General features: G+C 34.5%; 1 protein-coding gene across 12 annotated transcripts in view; it reads right to left on the bottom strand.

Moving 5' to 3' along the window:
- Nucleotides 1-16,231, bottom strand: part of LOC111142785 (serine and arginine rich splicing factor 11) — a 43,689-nt gene that overhangs the window by 6,959 nt on the left and 20,499 nt on the right. For 4 of the 12 annotated variants that reach the window (XM_022496079.1, XM_022496080.1, XM_022496082.1 and 1 more), the window contains 6 exons: nt 12,558-12,667; nt 10,221-10,313; nt 9,471-9,520; nt 7,950-8,077; nt 6,057-6,138; nt 1,547-1,678 (listed from right to left, as the gene is read on the bottom strand). In XM_022496079.1, the coding sequence (XP_022351787.1) occupies nt 1,547-1,678; nt 6,057-6,138; nt 7,950-8,077; nt 9,471-9,520; nt 10,221-10,313; nt 12,558-12,667 (595 nt within the window). Of the gene's footprint in view, nt 1-1,546; nt 1,679-6,056; nt 6,139-7,949; nt 8,078-9,470; nt 9,521-10,220; nt 10,314-12,557; nt 14,380-16,231 lie in introns of all 12 variants that reach the window. The other 8 variants (XM_022496089.1, XM_022496091.1, XM_022496090.1 and 5 more) reach the window with 7 other exon arrangements.

Below are 16,231 nucleotides of genomic sequence, written 5' to 3'. Positions count from 1 at the left end.
GAGCCCGATGCGGGACTCGATCCCAGGACCCTGAGATCATGACCTGAGCCGAAGGCAGCGGCTTAACCCACTGAGCCACCCAGGCGCCCGAATTTATGCTAATTTTGAAAACAACATTCTCTACCTGAAACCATGCTCCTAAGTGTAGTTAAATCTATCAAAATTTAATACTCAGTCACTTCTCAATTAATTCTCTTCCAATACTACTAGCAGTGACCCTTCCTTGGCAATCACATTAACCCCTCTTGTATAAAAAAAGTTCCCTGGGGCGCCTGGGTGGCTCAGTTGTTGAGCATCTGTCTTCGGCTCAGGTCATGATCCCAGTGTCCTGGGATCAAGCCCTGCATTGGGCTCCCTGTTCTGCAGGAAGCCTGTGTTTCTCCTCTCCCAGTCCCCCTGCTTGTGTTCCCTCTCTTGCTGTGTCTCTTCCTGCTAAATAAAATCTTAAAAAAAAAAAAAAAAAAAAAAAAGTTCCTTGAGGGAAAGAACACCCAATTCCTCTTTGTATGATATTCATTTCATTATGCAAGCTTGTTTGATTGACTGGATTAAGATAACTCGCCCTATAAAATACAGTAACTAAAAGCCTCCTTACAGGCTAAACACTCAGTACAGCTACCCCCCAAATCTTTGCTCCCAGTTGAGTTATATGGTCATGGAGAATAAACTGTTTTGGACTTTAACTGTCCTTATTATTTTAATTACATAGTTAAATATACAAATGGATAATGGATAGCATAAAGTAAAAGGTCTGCTTCTAAAAAATTAGGCAAATATTTAAGAAAGATAAGGACAGCTGCTCAAAAAATAAGCGTTATGAAATTGTATACATGTGACAACTATAAATGAGAAAAAGATAATAAAAATCTAGGTACTTTTTAAAAGTGATAGTTCTCTTGCCACTGTGAAGGTGGTTCAAGTGAAAAAAACAGTGACTTGTTAAATGCTACTCAAGATTACGTATTAATTTAAAAGGGTCTGGCCCTATATGAAAAAGACGGACTACTGTATGAATTCACATTTAAGTCAAAATACAGTGTTAAAGTACAATGTTTCTTTAGTGACTCCTCAACTTTAACCTTCTACTCATTCCAAATCATGGGACAGGAGGCTCTCCAAATATGGTTCAATGTTTGCCATATATTAATTCTTAACAAATGTTTATAAGGTGCTGATACTGGGATTTGGAAAGGTAAATTAAGGCATGCTTGTCTGCCATAAACCAACTCATCAGCATACTGTAAAGAATGGTGGTAGCACTGTATCCTTAGCAGCGTTAAGTGGAAAGAAGGAAACGAAAGAATGTAGTAGGACAGACAAGAATTTTTACTACAAAGAAATCATCTCAGTTTTCAGCTCTAAGAAACCTTAAGTTTACAAAGGAGCCCAGGAAAACAAATGTCAGCCTCTTCAAAAATTAAATAGTTCCTTCTCCAATCTAGCCCTCTCTCCTTCTACCACCCGTTTTGTCATTAAGTAGCCCGTATCTAGGATTTTGGGAACTTTAAAATTTGTCTTCCCACCTAATGTCAATGGTCTACTGTACCTGGTTTTTGATGTGCTCCTTGACCTTCTACCTCTCTCTCTGGAATGAGATCTTCTCCGTCTTGGACTTTTGGATCGTCGCCTACTCCTTGACTTAGAATGTGATCTCCTTCTTGATCTGCTTCTTGACCGCCTAATAATGAAAAAGCCAATACACGCATATAAAGGCAAACAGACTAGTTCTGTGACTGTTTCACTTAGCAGAATGATTCAATGATTCAAATCATTCAAATCATTCAAATGATTCAAACATATGGCTTAACAACCATCAACAAGTGGGGGTAACTTCCTTGCAGTTGCTGATATTATTTATTTAGTCCATAAAGCTTTTTCTTTTTTCTTTTTTTGAAGATTTTATTACCTTAGGGAGCAGGAGTGACCAGGGTAGGGGTGGGGAGAATCTTAAGCAGACCCTGTAGACTGATACAGGGCTTAATCTCACAATCCTGAGATAATGAGGTGAGTCAAAACCAAGAGTCAGATGCTCAACTGACTTGAGCCCCCCAGGTACCCCTAAAACATCTCTGATTCCCTAGAAACTAATACTTTCTAACACCTAGAATTTCTCACCTTTTAACCTCAATCTGTCAGAACAGTCCTATGCCCTGACACTATAACTCTGAACCTAAAAACTGTACTACAGAATGAAGGAAAATAAAAAATATCTGATTCACTTGCATCATCTTCCAACTATACAGAATTTTAGCAGGTGTCTTATGTAATTCCTCACTATGGCAGGTTAACTCTATTGGTCGATTACCAAATACTTAATATTTGCTTACTACATGCTTTATAAGTACTTATTCTTACAATAAACCTTTCAAGTAGGTACTATTATAATTCATTTTATAAATGAAAACCACTTAAGGTGTGTTGTTGCTTTCTATTTCTTCTCTGAAATATTATTTTACTTCTTTGATTTACAACCTCAGAGATATCCAATGTAGCCCTATATAGATATATACAACTCAGCACAAACTGCCTCTTTAACTTTCATTTCCCCTCACCATTATCACTAGCTTTACATGATGATCATCTCTTTCCTGTCAAGTAACAGAAGTGTTTCTTTCTGCACCGTCTCCCAGCCTTTTCCCCCAATCCTATATACTTTCTCTTCTAGGACTTAAGAAGCACAATTAAATTTTTGATGTTGTCACTGATCTTCTTCCTCTTGTATTTTATTCTCTTTTAAGAATAATTAAAAATAAACTGCATCCTCTGCTTAAGACTTTTATCATTTAACTTCTAAGGACCATTCATTCAACCTGTTTCTATGGAAAACTTCTAATACAGTCAAACTTTCTACATTCACTTAAGGTGCCCAGAGAAAAGAAAAGTTTAGAAATGGTAAAGATTTATGTCCAAATCTCAGTTCAATACCAGCAAATGGAGAGCATGCTTTGAGCCTATTACTTAATGAAAAATAATAGCATTTACATTGTGAATATTTGTTATTTAAAATTTAAAATGAAGTTAAAAAGTCAGCTCAGTGCTTAAATGTAGGTATATATATGAACTGATTCCTTTCTTTCCTCTTACTAATGTGCCAATATGGGTTCTGCTGTCTCCTTCTCTAAAACCACTATTTCAAAACCCATCACTAGTGTCTTATTGAATCAATAAACTTTCATTTTAATCATCTCCTATTTTTGACCATTATTTGGAAACTACTAAAACAATCCCTTTGAATAACATGTCTATTTCCTAGAAAATGTTCATGTAATGCTTACCTACCTTTCTGTAAGCTTCATAAAAATGGGGACTAAATTTGTCTACCTTATTCAACACTACACTTTCGAGCAATCAGTACAGTGCCTGACTCTAGTAAAAGGTACTAATAGTGTATTTTAGGTGATAGTGACTCTATGAAATATCAAAATCATCACTTTCTTCTTAAGAGTTAAAAATAATTCTGGAAAATAAAACTGAGGTTATTAGAATTAAACACTACTCATCTTTTGAGTATACTGGCTTTAAGAAAATTACATCGACCATTATTTTTGCTAAACCGAGATACTCATTTTTCCTGCCTTTAACGTATACACAAAAAATAGAAGTACAGAAACAATAAATCATAAACATTCTCACAGTTTTTTTCTAAATAAATGATTAATAAAAGATAGTTTCAAAAATCTAATAAGTAGAGGTATCACACCCATCTATTTACTATAAGGTCCTTAAAGTTATTTTTTTAAGATTAATGTGCTGCAGAGCTACTTTAACACACTTACCAGTTTATATAAGCTCTTTAAAGAAAATCAGAAAAATATATGAAATTAGTATTTTAAGTTGTTGAAAGTAATGGTCATTTTACATGCCAAGATGCTTAAGATACTATAACCCATAATAATCCATTATGATGTATTATTACAAGTGTCCAAAAACACTCTGTTCAAGAAAATAAATGTTTCACTATTATTTCCCACAGGTTGTATTAAAATAATTCAAATTAAAACCTGAAAGAACACTAGTATGTACTTGGTATATACAGGAAAAAAGGACTTAGGTTCTCAAACATTTTAAGTGTTAAATTAAAATATAAGAGCACGGTCCTGGAAAATTAGAATTATAAGTAGTATCAATATTTCACATATTTAGCTGATCCTAAGCAAGCTAACAAAATGGAGTTCCTCAGGTGGAGATGAAGATGTGAGAAAGAGCATTAGGCAGAAAGGAACATTCTGAACAAAAGCATGGAAGCATACAGAAAATCTACGTTCAGGCAAATAGTACCGTAATTAACTGTTTTGGAGTGGCAACTGACAAGTGTGGAAGATAAACAGGCTTAAATAGTAAAGAAAACTGAATGCCATTCTAAGGTTTTATTTACCATGTTGTTAAGGCTAATAAGGGTGCTGCTCAAAGTTTAACAAGGCTGTGACACGATCCAGACTTGATTTTTTGAAAGATATTTTTAGGAATGAGACAGGTTGGGGGAAGATGGGAGGCAGGGTGGTGGTGGGGGGGAGAGGGGGGTAGGACAACCCTGTAACATTCTGCTACAGACTGAATTTTGTGCCCCTTCCAAAATTCTTACGTGAAACCCAATTTCCAATGTGATGATACTGAGGTAGAGCCTTTGGGAGATAATTAGGTCATGACAGTACAGCTTTCATGGGATTAATAACCTTATAAAAGAGATCTAAACCCCTCACCCATTCCATGTGAGGATATAGTAAAAAGACTTACAAACAAAGGTCCTCAATAAACACCTAATTTGCCAAGACCTCGACCTTGGACTTCCCAGTCTCCAGACCTTTGAGAAATTAATTTCTGTTGTTTGTAAGCCACCGAGCCTATGGTATTCTATTACAGCAGCCAAGTGGACTAATGAAATGACTATGAAAAGACCTGACAATATCATGGGCTCCAGAGGTCAAAATTATTTAAAAAAACAAAACAAAACAAAAAACCACCAAGATATTATTTGCCCTGTTCACTGTGTTGACATATGAACTAACAGCGCAAAAGCAATGGTGGTGTGAAAGGGTTTTATCATCTTCTTAGCACCAATCAAGGTAGCAGGTACTGAACTGCCCTAAGTAGGTGTCTGTATTCTTCACTGGCATTTGCAGTATGCAAGTGCAGTAAAAGAAAAAAACAAAAAAAATGCCATTTTCACTAAAGAGATCATTGATGAAACAGTAAAAAGACTATTTTATTAAACCTGATTCTTTGAATGCTATTAACCTAGTATTATGAACAGTAAATATTAAATCTAGGCCCTTGAGCAACGTTCTGTGCAATGAATACATAAATCACTTGTCATATTAAAGTTAAGTGACTGTTGTTATCAAGAAACACAACTATGTGACTGAGCTGTGAGCTTACCTAACTGCTTTTCCCATGAAATAACAACTCTACTTGAAAAAAACAAGTATGACAAACTATGGTTGTTTAGACTACGGTATTGGCAGACAGTTTCTGGAAAAAAATGCACGAGGCCTATCATCTCAAAAAACAAAAACAAAAACAAAAAAACAACAAAAACTTGCTGCTGATAATAAGATCTGAGGTTTCAAGAGAAAATTAAATTTTAGAACACTTGAATCTACCACTGTGAACGTGACAGATTCCTAATACTTAAAAGGGTTTTCAGATGAGATGTGTGGTGATATTACTGAAAGTTGCCATTTACAAATATTCATGCATCAGATGGTTAAGTTGAAAGAGAAGTCTCAAAAAGTCTAGTGGAAAGTCAGAAGTAGAATTCAAGTCAAAAGTTTCGAGTCTAGTGTTCTTACACAGTCCTAACTTAATTTAGTGCTCCAGTCCCAGTGCCTTCCTCCCATCCCCAGATTTCGGAGTTTTCAAGTTCCAATTGATTGTCTATTTAGCCCATACCTTTTCTCCATGTGTCCATATGTGACCTCAAACACTCTGCTAATGGTAACAGTTATTAAAACACCCAGAGCTAAGTAGGTTAACAGCTAGCAAATTAAGAAGGATTTGAGATACAGAAATTATCTTTTTCTAAGGTACAATTAACTACCAATAACCATCTATCAAACCTGTGCCTAGAAGATGAGGGAGTCCTCCTCCTCCTAGAACGTGATCTTGACCTTGAGTGCCTTCGTTTCTCTTCTTTCTTATCTGGATTTGAAAAAAAGAAAAAAAAAAAAAAAGGAATCTGGATTTAGAAACCATAAAATAGAAAGATTATGCCCACTTAGAAGTCATTCTAAGAAATTCTTCATTATCTTAATTTTCATGTTTCATATAACATCCTTAAATGTCATATGATCCTTTTTTCTAGGCTTTCAGTAGATCCAAATTACATATCTGATTTTCAACTAACCAGTTTCCTTTGACTATTTCATTTGTACCAGATTTGGAAGGCTGTGATGTACTGTCTATAAACAATCTATGAAAAGAATTATCCATCTCATTCTTCATAGGTTTCTAAATGAGGAGTCCCTATTCCCATTCCTGGGTTCTACTTTCCCAAATATAGCTCTAATTGACCCAGATTAAAACTTTATTTTCATGTGTCATATATTAACATCTCCCAACCAGTACTCAACTGTAAGATAAATATATTTAACAGATTATATAATAAACAGAAATACAGACATTTTAAATCCTTGGTCCATTAAAATGTTCCTTCTTAATCACTTATGCCTATGTGCCTCTGCTAAATAAATTCCTATATATTTATGTTACAGTGGTTGATTAATAAACTCAATATTTGGCCTTCAATTCCAGAGAGTCATGATTCATTCACTGTTCTCACTACACTCTGGCAGAACTGGCTTTTAGTAAGCTAGCTCTCTTTTCTTAATCTGTCTGAACTTCCTCTTGCTCTCTAATTTTCAACTGTGTAAGTCAGGAGACAGATCTAGATGATCTGAGTCCCATTTCCTAGTTTTTTAAATAATACATAAGCAACTCCTTTAACTTAGGACTTAAGAGAAATAAAGCCACTGCATTCTTCACATGTGTTCTACAATTAAAGTGAGACTGAGTTCTTTCACATTTAGATCATTTCATTAACTGGACTCAATTTACTGCAAATGTCAGTAATAAATTCACAAAAATCTTGGGGAGAATTCATAAATAAACCACTTTCAGTATTTCCAGTTATCAGTTTTCAATGAAAACAAAAAGTTACAGCATGATGTTCTGGCTCTGGAGTCACATACATCCAGTTGTGTATCTAAAACTCTTACTCAGATTACTTTATGGCCTTGGACTAATTAAATCTGTTGATAAATAACAGACATAAAGCACTTGGTATTAATTTATCCAACATTGTAATTATCTTCCTAATACTACACATATCTAAAACCTTCCTATTTATTAAGAAATAGGAGTGAAAAATTAGTAAAACATTTATTTGATGTGGGAAAAAATAATCCAGAACCAAACATCCAATCTATATAGGCAGACAATAGGATAACCATTCACTTCAACTCGAAAAGACAATCTGCAGAGAATAAGGTAATACTTTTAGGTATTTGGTTTTCTTTAAACAAATGTCTTAACAGAACCATCTTTAGTAGGTTCTCTAGGTCAAATAAAAGACTAAAATCAATTAGGTTATCCCAACATAAGCTAACATAAGTCTAGGCACTACTATTAAGGAATACATCATTGAGGGATAGAGTAGGGTGTCCTGAAGGATGTTTAGCTATGTCCTGATCCTTTACCCGCTAGAGATGCAGTTGGTACCAACATGACAATTAAATATCTCCAGATATTTTCAAATTATGTCTAGGTGACAAGTCCCCTCCCCCATCCCAGGATCACTCTACTACATGACCTTTTATCAGAATTTGGAAAATTAAAAGATGATTATAATTAAAGTTAAAAATGATTATAATATTCCCAAACTCATGCAATAATCATTGTTGTCAACAATCACATAGTTTAAGATTCAGCACAACTGCCTAACATATTTTTACCTGGTTCTATAGCAGCAGAAATTAGGGACTGTGCTTCTCGTACTCTCTTCATGGCTTCCTCTATTTCTTTACTAGAGGTATCTGATTTCAGACTTGGTGAAACAAGACCAGCAGCTACATGATTCAACCTGAAACAGAACAAAGAACTGAGATCCAAGTATTTTTAAATGCACATTATTACAAATAAATGTAAATATTTCATGTATCATTTTAGTAAGATACTACTTGAAAAAGGGGTTATTTCATGTTAATTTTGGTAAAACCATGTACAGTATAGCATCCTTTTCAATGTTTACAATCTGCATTTTAAAGATTGAGAGACACCTAGAATAAGAAAAAATACCTATTTTATTTTGCGGAACATCCATTAACTTTCCATAAACGCACGTTGAAAAATGTTATTCCTGGGAATACAAAGATGCTGAAGATTTATGATTAACAGAACTTTCCTTCATACGATTTAAAAACTTTCTACAGCAGAATTTTCCTGGGGAAGAGTATTACTTCTAAGGTTGCAGAAGGGCAGAAAATGAAGCAGAGGCCAATGGCACACCAAAGTTACTCATGAAATTGTTGACTGGAAAGATGGACCTTTTAAAGGTTTATACAGGACAAAAAAAATTAAAGACAACAAATGTTAAAGATAGTTAAATATTTGTGGAGAAAGGGCAATATAAACAAGAATGGGTACTGAGGGAACTTCAACTGTACTGGTGTTACATGCTGAATGATAGGTATATGCTAAGGTTTTATCAGATAATTTTTAAGAAAAAAGGCACTAACTATTACAGTCAAATAATTCTGTTCTCCCTCCCACCATGCTCTCCCACTTACATAGTGAATTTCACCAAGCAGGAAAAGCTTAAGTTCAAATTAATATACCAAGAAATTATCAAGTAAAATATTTCATGATTTTGTTACGTATCAACTAGAGAATGTAACAGTTACAGCACAAAGAGAACTTTTCAAAGCACCTAAAAAAAGATGTTGGTATTATGTGACATGTACTAGTCTTTTGCTCTGGGATAGTGTTTCCTTCACTTCTGTCTCCCTGACTCCTATTCATGCCCCAGGCTCAGCCTCTCTGATCTTAAGTTCTCCTTGTAGTAAGTTCCCAGAGCCCCTGTGTACTTCCTCTTGTTGGATGCACATACTTAACTATATTTAAATAATGTTTTCTTTTCTGACTAGAGTATACATGCTGTGAAGGTACAAGCTTACACTAGGTACTCTGTATATATGTATATTTTTTAAATGAATCAACTAATGATAGTATTTTGCTCTTTTCCAGTTATCCTGGCAAAAGCTATTCATCAAACTGTTCAGAAAGACTCAATTTATACTGAAACAAAACCCTTTGTAGATGGGCTTACCTCTGAATTTTTCTCCTTGTTTCTAGAAAACAGAATTATGTATTGTGTAACTTGAAATAACTTTCTTTTTAACTATCAAAGGATAACTTCTCCAGACATGCATATACTATATCCGTATCACCAATGAAAACATGGAAAAAATCCTTACTTGGGATCAACAGTACTCATAAGCTTCAGCAACTGATCTGCAGCAAGCGACTGTAAAACAAAAATGCAACATCAGTGAGAACATAAAATAAATGATTGCTATCTTACTTTTTTCAGTATGTTGAAATGCCTTAGGACAATCTGGCCAACATACAAGAGGTAACATTATTTTAGGCACACTGATGATCAACAGAAATATAATGCCAGCGAAATACATCATATCAAGTTAAGCTGCTTTAGCAGTTAAATATGAATATGATTAGCTGCAAGTCTAGGTTTTATAGAACAGTTACCTCCTGCTTATTTTGAGACTGAAGAGCTAATACTTCAAGAAAATGTATAAAACAAAACTCCAAGTGGTTAGGCAGTACAATAAAAGATTTCCACAAAGTTAAAGACTTCAGAAAAAAGTCTGGCCAAATAACAATGAGAGAAAACAAAAATTTCCAAGTAACAACAAATTATGAACCCACGTTCCCATTCTTTCATGACTGTTTACTCTGACTCTAAAAATACTTATGTATTGGCTTCCTGTGACACTACTCTGAATGACACAAAATGAGAAATTCTTTAATGGTTAAGGGGCTAATAATGCAGTGACCTTTTAAGCTTCTAATGAAGTTTACATAAAAAAACACTATTACTATACTATAGCAATCAGTTATCTCCCATTCTGGGAAATGCAAACTTAACAGTTAACAGAACAAATTCTTTAATTATAAAAAACGAGATCAAAGGTATTCAGTTATACCTGAGAGTTCAAGTTTGCTCCAGGAAGCCCAAGTGCAGCAAGGGCAGGATCAAGAGTAGGAGCTCCCAAAGCAGCCAATGGAACGGCGCCAATCTGTGAAATTTCAAATTTTATTTATTTTAAATTTAATTTCTATTCTTGTTATTTCTGGTATTATTTTTTTTCCTGTTGAAAGGCCCATATAATAACCAATTTAAGTCTGAGCTATGTGGGCTCTGTTGCAACGACTCAGCTATGCCACTATAGCTTGTAAACAAAGATAATATAAATAAACAAATGGGCATGTTTGTCAAATCAAAATTAACAAAAATGGGGGTCTGGACCAAGAGCTATAGTTCCCTTACTATCCCTGCAATATACAATGTCCTCATTTTTCACTCATTACAGCACATTTATCCCTAAGCCCAGAAATTAGAAAAACAAAAAAACTTTATATATTCATGTGCCAACAATTTATATTTGTTGCTTCTCAGGTCCAAATCCACTATCCTTTGTCCTGTTTTGTGATAATGAAAATAGCACCCTTAAAAGCACTTCTCCCGGGCGCCTGGGTGGCTCAGTGGGTTAAGCCTCTGCCTTCGGCTCAGGTCATGATCTCAGGGTCCTGGGATCGAGTCCTGCATCGGGCTCTCTGCTCAGCAGGGAGCCTGCTCCCCTCTCTCTGTCTCTCTGCCTGCCTCTCTACTTGTGATCTCTCTCTGTCAAATAAATAAATAAAATATTAAAAAAAAAAAAAAAAAAACAACGCACTTCTCCCATGACAGCTGGCATGTTGTTAAGCTTTATGTGTATGGGGAGCTAGAAGGACACTGTGGAAGGGGTTTCTGTTCCTGGTTCCTATGTTCACTTTCTGATTGCTACTGCAGTGGGATGCCCAGCAGTCTTCATCTTTCTAGTGAGTTTCAGGACCATCCTCTTGGGCAGCTTCTTACATGTTCTCTGGGCACTCCAGAGAACTTCTGTACTACCCATCCTTTTGAAGGTCTGAAATTTAGCCTTAAGTGGGAAGAGGAATCCCCTTATCTACTGGGTTTCCTGTGTTCTTTCTTCCTCAGATCTAGACAAACTAGTTGCTTCCTATACCTGCAATTACTGTATATTCATTGAAGTACCACTAAGTTATCTCCTGTTACCAGTTAGTAATTCTTTGTATTAAACTTTCTCTATTCAAATTACCAGTTTTTTTTTTTGGGTCTCCGGCCAGACAGAATTCTAACCAACAGATGTAAATTATGCAAAGTCCTATTGCAGGCAGTCTTTCTCCCTAAGAACTGTGCTAAAAGTTCTTCTAGCTTCTAATAATATTTAATAAATAAAAGGTACCAAACCTTCTGTATGTTAACAATTGTTTATGGAGTACAATTAAAACAATGTCCCTATAATATATAGTGTCTACCTATAGTTATATATATACCAATATATAATGTCTACCTTAGTTATTACACAATTTTATATAAAGAAATCAATCTATAAATCACCCAGATCCTCATTTTATAGGTTAAAAAAATGAGGACTTAAATGACAGAGTCATACTCAAAATGATGGGAATTCCTGATTTCATCCTTGTTCTGACTTTACAGTTAATGGAACTATTCAGACAGGCGAAATGATGTAACAGAAAAAAATGCTGTTACAAAATTCTAGTTGAGGCTTGCTGTTTGCTATTATCTGCGAAACCACTCAATGACCAGTTACAATCTCTCTGAATAAGAATAGACGAAATTTAAAGAGCTTTTGGGTTCTAAAACAATTATGCTTTTTATATCATCTTATGAAGTTAGAAACACTACCCAGCAAAATTTTTCTCCAACTTTATTTCACCTTCCCCACGTTAAAAATTTCCATTAAGAATTCACCTTTATTGCAAGCCATGTACTTAATTCAGACCTCAAGAGCAAAAGCTCAAACGGCATTAAGAAAGAAAGAAAGAAAAAAAAAAACACCAAAAAGTCTGAATTTCACTTTTATTTTCTTTCTGGGTCCAAATGAACATACTATTTTTAACAGCACGTTCAAGAGAAAAAGTCTCATGCCTCATCAAATTCCAGTCCAAACACCCCCTCACCCACATGGTTCCTTATGGGTTATTTTGAGAGCTAGTGGCAAACCAAATGTTAAGATTTATGATTTTCATCAGAATGCTCTTAAAATGCAAACTCGTAAGAGGTTTTCTTCAGTATTTATGATAACAATATAGCCTTTTACAATACTATGAACATGTGGTATCATTCCTCTGTGAACTCTAATCATTATAGCACTTAAAAAGCTCAAGTATGTTTAGGTTTATCCACAATTCTGTGTTTCTATCCTTTAAGAATTCAACAGAACTAGCAGTACCTGGGTAAGTGGGTTAGGGGTAGGCAGGAGTCCACCACCAGGCAGAAGACCTGCCACTGCATTAGCTGGTGCCAACAGAGACAAAGCCTTAGTCTCATCAGGAATAACTCCTGCAGAGAAACATCCTTGCATTAGAACACACTCTTTTGCAAGACAGAAAACACACAAAAACACCCAGAAAAAGTCTCCCTGATACACCACCTGAGTTTGTTGAAAGTACTTATGTTCGCTAAAATATAAAGCTTGACTTCTATGATTATTTATCATTAATTTTATGTCAGAATGAAACTTCAATGTGTGAAAATTTGTTTCCTTTTTCTCTACAAATGGTTAAGTTTCTAGAGTAAAAAAAAAATAGCACAATACACACTACTTTTTTGTTAACACTGCCAAGATTTCATCACCTGTACTCGATTTTTAAGTCATGAACCAAACGTAAGCAAGCACAGTCGGTTCTCCAGGGGTGTGCTCTCAACTTTCAAAAGCTGTTTTATGAACAACGACTCGTGTCGGCTGCTTCACTATAAAGCACACAGAAAAATCAAGATACACAAGACAAAAAAAGTTTGATTTAGGGGTTAATAATATGGTACAGTTACTATGATTTTCTTTTACACCTACCATACAAATTTTGTAAAAATTAAGAGAAGAAAAGTATGTAAAGGAAATATTCTGTTGGAATCAAGCGTAGGGCTTTTGCTGACTCATGAAAATGAATATGAATGTTTCTGAAGGTCTCTGAATACACACAGGATGTGTGTGTGAAAGTGGGTGAGTAAGAAAGAGAGAAAATAGGTAAAACAACATGGCACATTCCTTACCTGTACAGTAAAATGCTTTATGTTCCAACATGTGCCATGCTAACCATACCAAAAATGCTGCTACATAGTGTCAGTTCAAAAGCTAACTTAGCCAAACTCCTAAAGCCAAAAACAACATGTGTCTGTTTTTAAAGCCTAATCTGTGTATTCAGATAAAATCTAAGGGCCCTAAAACAAATATTTATTGTAGACAATTTAAATTCTATCCAACAGCAAAAGCCCTATACAGATGGATTAATCTGTTAATGTGCCCAAGCCCCCAAAATGAGAGTTCAATAATACAATTAAACTACATATTTGCAAATACCAGTAGTATTTCTGTAATACATATTAAGAAACTGCATCTCATCATAAAACATACAATATGTACAGGGCACTTAAGAGAAACTGGATAAGCTGCAGAAGAAAACTGTTGGGTGGTATTTTCAGCAGGGCCTGGTATATAGTTCAGGCTGAACCAGGGAAAAGAACTGTAAAACACAACAACAAAAAAGAAAAACCACTGTTAAATAAAGGTAATGGTTCCTTCCACCTATACTGAGAAGTGCCGATAATATAAACAAATGTATACTACACAGCACTGTTATCTTGCTTGTGTCAGAGCTGTCATCAATTTAGATACCAAGAGTTATGGAGGGGTGGGGGGAGAAGATCATTTAGATATAGGGCATTAATGCATCAATATTAACAAACCTACAAAGATTATGGGATAATTTTGCATGCAAAATTATGTCTCAAGAGGATAATATTAAGTATCAACATCTTACTCAAATTAGTGCATTTGCAACATTTCTGGCAAACTAAATCCTCTTGTATTGTGAGACACCTGATAGAAGATCTGCATCCATTAAAAAAAAAGTCATGCATCTGATCCTCTGATTTAAAAAAGACTATTTAAAAATAAAACTACAATTTAAAAATAGCAATGAGGCCCCTCACCAGTTAATTTTCATGCGTCAAGAGTATTTTTTTTACTGCTGCTTTGATAGAACCATGAAATACTGCATGAATGTGTAGAAATGAAAGAAAAAGAAACAGACAAAAGAAACAAACATTAACCAAGGAACCTAAATAACCCCCAAATCCATTACTATTAAGAGTTCCTTCCAAATCCAGCTATCTCAGTTTTACCAATTAAGACTATTCCTTACCATAGACTTTGTGTCAATTGTTCTAAAACACTGACCAAGAGCCAACACCAAAGTGTAAGAGCTAAAACTAGGGTGAATGGTGATAAAGGGATTGAGTACATCAGTTATTTAGCAGTGGTAACATTAATACAGCATACCATACCCATTATTAAATAAACCAAAAATAGATTCTGGAACTAAATATTTCTGTAATTCTATATACATTCCTAAACATTTCATTTACAAAACAGATCTAGAAAAGTTACTATAGTCTAAAAATACTTATGAAAACCAGTTATATGATATACTGTATTATGTTCAGGACTTGGGAACTATGATACTTAGCCAATAAGAATTCTTTAAATTTAAAGCCTAACTAAAGTTCTGCACATTACTCACATGATTTGAATTTTGTTTCAAAACTGTACTTTACTTATCCTAAATTTGAATTCTTTAAATTTTCTCTTGGTGGTAAGTCTTATCCTATAACAGGTACACTGATATAAAAGAAAACTGCTTAATCATAACACACTAACTCATACGTTTATCAGCATATATATTTTAAAACCTTAAGACAGGGCTCACACACTTTAATATCACGGAGACAGATGTATTATTATTATAGAGCATGCCTTAATCCATCTATGAATGCAATTTAATTTCTTTAGAAAACCACAAAGGCAATTTTTCTAAGTTTTAAGGACTAGACATTTCAAAACTTTTACAAGGCATGGTGTAAAGGTTCACACTGGTATTCAAAGATCTGAAACAGCATCTAAAATTAACAATATCAAAATTCTGCGTCTACTGACCAGTTTGTTAAGGGGAAAGCATTTAAATTCTGGTCAGCATATATGTTAAATGATTAGCTTAAAATCCAGCAATTTTATCATACTTCAGTGATTTCTTTGATCAAAATTTATAGTTACCAAAAAGCAAATAAAGTAGCAGTACATTGGGAACAAACTAATTATAAAATGTTTCAGAAAATTTTACAAAATGGAATTAATATAGTGCTGTCTTGTCACAGTGGCTTTTTTAGATCCAAAAACCCTGCTCATTTTTTTTTTCTGTCAAATTACTTTAACAGCCTAAAATGTAAAAAAGAGAGAAAATGTAGTTAACAAATGGTTACACCAGGAAAACACTTGGGGGACTTGAGTGCTTGCTGGCCTTTAGTTAATGTCTAGAATCCCCTGTAGCTGCAGAGGACCCACTGTTTTTCAGTCATCTGGAAGAGTTTTGCATTTGCCTTCTCCACTACAAAAATCACACACACAAATAACAGAGAGAAGAATTTATTATTTAGAGATATCTAGAAAATATAGCAAGAATGAACAAGAAAATCTGGCATAAAAACAAATCACCCAGTGCCCATCTGGCACCTAAGCTACAGGAAATCTTGAACTTTCATAAAAACCGAAATCATTGCAACCCTTGGTATACTGGAATTCAATATGGGATATTTTTAGAAGTTATCTGTGAGAGGAAGCACTACATAAATAAAACTAACCTATTATTTATTCAAAACAGAAATAACATCATGCATTTATTTGAAGGTTTCTACATAAATGTGCATGGAGTGAACCGTTCACCTTCAGGACTTTTTCATAAAACTCAACATTAAATTAACTAAGGTATATCTTAAGAAATTACAATTAGGGATATGGTTTTAACGAACTTAAAATGTTTTAAAAGAAGGCAAAAAAAGTTAAGTATCTTA

This window comes from Enhydra lutris, unplaced genomic scaffold (genome assembly GCF_002288905.1).
Source record: "Enhydra lutris kenyoni isolate GAN:26980312 unplaced genomic scaffold, ASM228890v2 scaffoldscaffold9, whole genome shotgun sequence".
NCBI lineage: Eukaryota > Metazoa > Chordata > Mammalia > Carnivora > Mustelidae > Enhydra > Enhydra lutris.
Note: the sequence above shows the minus strand (reverse complement) of the source record. Positions and strands in the feature narration are given on the sequence as shown.